General features: G+C 42.1%; 1 protein-coding gene across 1 annotated transcript; it reads left to right on the forward strand.

Annotated features, from left to right (window-relative positions):
• The first annotated feature begins 1,985 nt into the window (after positions 1–1,985).
• barhl2 (BarH-like homeobox 2) lies at positions 1,986–5,392 on the forward strand. The gene is made up of 3 exons (XM_034081774.2): positions 1,986–2,802; positions 3,586–3,811; positions 4,781–5,392. The coding sequence occupies exons 1-3, from the start codon at positions 2,253–2,255 to the stop codon at positions 5,091–5,093; spliced, it is 1,089 nt and encodes a 362-aa protein (XP_033937665.1). The 5' UTR covers positions 1,986–2,252; the 3' UTR covers positions 5,094–5,392.
• Positions 5,393–5,608: the final 216 nt, after the last annotated feature.

Consider the following 5,608-nt stretch of genomic DNA (forward strand, 5'->3'; position numbering starts at 1 on the left):
GTAGGTTATAATCTCATGTCCTCGCGACTGTCACTTTGTTTCAGATTTACTTCATGAATGGCCGACTGGTTGATAATTATTTGAAAATCCGGATTAATTTAGTCTCCCGCCCTCTGAGTGAAGGGGAGTGATTAAAGGGCAGCCGAGGCCTCGTGCGCTTCTCTCGGTCTGTCGCCGCCTGGTGTTTAAACTGCGCGTGCATTATGCGGGAATACAGAGGAAAGATAGGAGGCATTTTATTATGCTGTTAGAGACATAAATAAAATATCACGTTTGTGCTGCTCTCATGCAACATTTTAAAGCATTTAACTAATAAACACATTTAATTTAATCCGTATAAAGGCCCGAAATAAATGCTTACATTTAAATTAAAACCAATTAATTTAGAATTGTCTCAGTCTGCGTACTGACTTTAAGAAATAAACACATTCAATGTTTTTAGTATATATGAATAATACAAAATATCAAAGGTATTTAGAGATCTGCTTTACTGCTTGTTTGTAATTCAAAACATTTCAATTCGAAATAAAAGCTACACATTTTTACATTTCCAGACGCAATACCATATAACGTGTGGAGAAAATGTACAAATCGACGAAAAATTAACCAGAAATGAAATGATTTAAATAACAGGGAGATTCGTTTTTTTCATGTTATGCTCATAATGCAATTTTGTAATTGCATGCAACGAGAAAACGAATAGAATTAAAGACGTATAGGCCTACATATATATGGCGTTTTAATTAATAAAGGCCCTGCATAATTGCCATTTAAAACAATGAATAATTTAAAATCAGGAACAAACCTACAAATCCGGATTTCTGAACAGCGAGAACAACAGCTTAACATCTTCATCCGTTCCATCAGTAGGCTACTCATCTTCATCGTCATGTAAACCTGCTGGAAAAACGAAGAAGAAAACACATATTAAAAATAACAAAAACCCGCTGCAAGATTCAGCCCCAAACTGCGGGGAAGAGCGGAGGCTGGAGAAATAAAAATCCATCTGAAGGAACATTTCAGATCCGCAAAAAAAAAAGAGAGAAGTGGAGCACGATACATTCTCCTATCTGTGAGAAGTGACATTTCCCATGAACAGACAGAGAGCAGAGCAGCAGCACTCCTCCATTTCCTTCAAACCCACGTCAGAGGGGAGAAAGTACAGAATTCCTACTACCTTCGAACGCTCATTAGCACCTCATAATTACTTTACTAATTAGGATGCCATGGTTATTAACAAGACGCGCTGTCATGACAGTCACCAGCACTCCTCCCCGTCCCTAAAATATGTCGACCTTGCGGCTCTGAGAATAACGTCTAAAGATAGATGACACTGCAGCCGCTCTCAGCAACACCTCCATTTATATTTCTTTCCAAATTATTATTAAAGTCAAAAACTGGTCTGAAAATGGGAGTAAAAATAAGGCAACAGTTGAGCCTTTTAAAAAGAGGAGATTAACAGTAATTTCCTGCAAGAGTCAATTCATTCAAATGATATCTAAAAAGATATGCCCTCCTACCATGGTGCTGGAACTGCTACAGCACGCTGCCTCTAGAAATACTTTATCAAACTGTTTTAAGCTCAAAATTACATGTTTTCTTCTATTTTTATTTCCCTCTTGTTCATTCTTTTCTGTCGCAGTTCAGATATTTCACATAAAATGTTTACATGGCCTTAAAGCACACGCGTGTTTTTTTTCTCCTCCTTTTTTTAAAGAGCTATTCTGGAATTAAACTCAACTCAATTGCTGGCTTGAACTGTCTGGATAAAGAAACAACTCTCTCATTGGTGAGCCGGAGCTGGTCAGAGCGAGAGCCAATGGCAGCAGAGGAAGGTGGGTGGGGGTGAAGAGAGAAAAGGCGTCGAGTGTTTATTATAAAGGAGAAAATATTAATTCCCCCTCGCCGTGGGCCGTGACGTCAGTATAGGAAGTCATTGTAGAGCAACACTGGAGCGATTAGCAGCAAAAAGGGGGAGCCTGATGTCGAGGAGTCAGCCCTATGTATATCTCTCTATACACCTCAACTTTTAACACAAAGTTCAAAATCCAAACACAAAAAGCGACGCGGACTACGCACACTTTGCTTTTTGCGCATTTTCCCTGAATGTCACTTGGAGCGTCTGAGCGGTGGATTTTGTTTTTCTCCTGGGTTTATTTCTCAACTCTATTAATTTAATTTTTGCTGACTTTCTTCATCGGAGGAGAAGCGTCTCACTGTTGTTATGAATACTTCACCTCTCCTTTCTTAACATGGAAGCATCCAGCGGGTCGAGTTTTGGAATAGACACTATTTTATCTAGCGCCTCTAACTCTGGTAACCTCATGAACGGAGATTTCCGGCTTGCAGACAGCAGGACAGCGGATTTCAGGAGCCAGGCGACCCCGTCCCCATGCTCGGAGATAGACACTGTGGGGACAGCCCCCTCGTCCCCCATCTCGGTCACCATGGAGCACGGCGCCGAGGCGCACCTGGTCCAGGACAGCCTTCAGCACCACCACCACCACCTCCACAGCAGCCAGCCGCATAGCCTGCCGCTGTCCCCGCAGCAGCAGCCGCTCGCCGGGGCCGGCTGCGCCCCGAGGTCCGCTACCTCCTCGTTCCTCATCAAAGACATTTTGGGCGACAGTAAACCGCTGGCAGCCTGCGCACCTTACAGCACCAGCGTGTCCTCTCCTCACCACACACCAAAACCAGACTGTGCCACGGCTCCGGACGGCTTCAGGCCCAAAATGGAACAAGACGACAGCAGAGGCAAGTTGGACAAAAGAGAAGATTATCACAATGAAATGAAATGCAACGGTAAGAGCCCGAAGAGGACGAGTTATCTCAGAAAATAAATAAATCATGACACGTGTGTTAGAAATGATGGGCTTCAAATAAAGTAGCCAAGAAAAATAAATCAGGATCGAGTGTATGCCAGGTATGATGGTGCACAACTAAACAACATTATGAAAATGAGTTGTAAGAGAAGGTTTATAGAAACAAAATATGTTTATGTACGAAATTACCCCACATTTAAATATACAAATTAAACAAAAACATTCATGAATATATGACTGTATGACAAACAGAAGAGCTATAAAGCACAGAGCTCAGAATAATCTAAGGGCTAAAACATATTTATTTAAGAGATAACAGATATAATTATGCTGTGTGATTCTTTGTCTTGAGTTCCAGCTGCCTTTATTAGTCTAATAGATGTGAAAACAGATGTAAGCCTGGTGATTCTCCCCGCGCGCAGGGCCTCCCTAGTGGGTCAATTAGAGAGATTATTGTTCTTCCTGCGGGGGGAGCGCGGTGCTCTGAAAAGCAGCTACAAATAGAGATGGATTGACATATTGATTTCTCGTTTTCTGAAGGAAAAGAACCCAAAAGAAAAACTTCAGGTGACGAATACACACACATGTATTGTGCTGTGGCGCGTGTAATTTATAAGTTAGGGAAAGTTTGACTGCAGGCTGGGTTTACACCTGCGCGTGAAGTTTGGTTTAATTGCCTCTGTATTGAAAGGAAGAATCATTTTAAAGAAGATGCTTCAAAGTAGGCCTGCTTTCTAACTCCTGCGCCTTGCCATGTGTTTAGGGTCCAAAGAGGAGAACGACCGGGAGATATCCAGCAGCAGAGACAGTCCTCAAATGCGCACGAAAAAGCCTCGCAAAGCCCGGACAGCCTTCACCGACCACCAGCTCAACCAGCTGGAGAGGAGCTTCGAGAGACAGAAATACCTCAGCGTGCAGGACCGCATGGACCTGGCCGCGGCGCTCAACCTGACCGACACACAAGTCAAGACCTGGTACCAGAACAGAAGGTGAGCGCAGACCCAACCACATACTGCACACACGGTCTGATCATGACCTGTACACACATGTTTATTGGAGAAAGTCAGAAGTATTCCACCCAGCCGGAACGACACTGGAATATTTCAGTATTTGAAAAAACAACAACAAATACAATTTGTTTTCCATTAGAATAATTGCTACTGACACACACTTTATTTATAACAGTTACTATGTATTTATTATTACGGTATAAATTGTAGATTTTTATTGTCCGCCTCTCATGTTGACATCTCACATACTGACAGGCCTTTATTTTGACACCTAACATTTGTAATCATGTAAACCCATGAGCACATCAGCACAGCATGCACAACTCTTATTCTAATGGTTCACTCGCACTGAAGGCCAGGTGATCACTGTTGTAATAAAACAAGATGTAGAGAAAAATATCAGATTTGATTGGCCCAATGTTTCAAGCAACTTTTGAGGCTGATGTGTCGAATTGAAGAGAAATCCCTCTGATGTGTCAAGATGGATTTCGCAGAACAAATTGTCATTTTCTGAAAATGTCAATGCTATGTGATGTTACTTGTGCCTGATCCCGGGTTAAAGGCGACTCCCTTTGCTTATAATGAAACGCATCACAAATATATTTTAATTAATTTTTTATCAGATAGTCCCGAAATATATTTTTAGCAATACATGTTGGTAGTAGACATTTTCCCTCCTTAGTATTACTGTTGAACATGTCCATGAGTTTAAGAAAACACTATTTAATATTCCTGTAACTGTTATTTCACCTGTATTTTTTCAAGATAAAGGAGAACTAAAGCATATCAGACTATTTTGATATTTCCTTTTATGTTTGTCCAATTAAACCTGGACTAAAATTCGGTGCGTGCAATAATCCTCTGCATACCAATTAAGGGCGGTCTGGGGATTTAACCATGAGCGGATTGATTAAATAATTCATCTGCTGTATTTTGATCTTATTTCAGGACGAAGTGGAAGAGGCAGACCGCGGTGGGATTAGAGCTCCTGGCTGAAGCAGGAAACTACTCGGCCTTACAGAGAATGTTCCCGTCGCCATATTTCTACCACCCCAGCCTGCTGGGCACTGTGGACAGCTCCACGGCGGCCGCGGCGGCAGCGGCCATGTACAGCAGCATGTACCGGACTCCTACCGCGCCGCATCCCGGCCTCCAGAGACCTCTGGTCCCCAGGGTGCTCATTCATGGCCTAGGGCCGGGGGGGCAACCGGCACTAAACCCCCTGTCTAACTCCATGGTCGGAGGACTGCACCCGCGGTAAAACTCGAAAGAAGCCGAGAAAAGACGATGAGCAGAACGCTGGTTGAACACGTGATGTGAGTAACTGCTGCGGAACCACATTGCAGGACTTGTTGTTCTCCAGAAAGACACATTTAAAGACATTTACAGAAGTAAAGGAGGTATTTAATATAGGCCCAGATATTCTGAGCGCAGTCCCGTAAAGACTCTGTTCGGGCCGGGACGAACTGGACTGCTCCTGTCTGATTGTTTGTTTGTTTGTCTTTTGTACAAATACACTTACATTAGCAAATAAACGTATAAAGTTTATTAGATGGAGAAGAACGGAATGAATAAAGAAGTAAACATACTAATTGAATTTGCAGACGCTTCTATTCAAGCTTGGGTTTAAATGTCATCATTTCTTCGCAGACTTTCATACAAGAATAATATTTATTATTATCAATTTCATATTCGTGATTATAACCTGCTATTTGCACTTTTTTAAATATTAATTCAATAATTGACAGCTTTCACGTGGCTGTACTTTTATACACA

Source organism: Pseudochaenichthys georgianus, chromosome 4 (genome assembly GCF_902827115.2).
Source record: "Pseudochaenichthys georgianus chromosome 4, fPseGeo1.2, whole genome shotgun sequence".
NCBI lineage: Eukaryota > Metazoa > Chordata > Actinopteri > Perciformes > Channichthyidae > Pseudochaenichthys > Pseudochaenichthys georgianus.

Bases quoted from the DNA above. Each gene is read 5' to 3' on its own strand.
- barhl2 (XM_034081774.2), top strand. From the start codon at position 2,253: ATGGAAGCATCCAGCGGGTCGAGTTTTGGAATAGACACTATTTTATCT. The intron at 2,803-3,585 runs GTAAGAGCCCGA...CCATGTGTTTAG, and splicing joins CAATGAAATGAAATGCAACG to GGTCCAAAGAGGAGAACGAC. The intron at 3,812-4,780 runs GTGAGCGCAGAC...ATCTTATTTCAG, and splicing joins ACCTGGTACCAGAACAGAAG to GACGAAGTGGAAGAGGCAGA.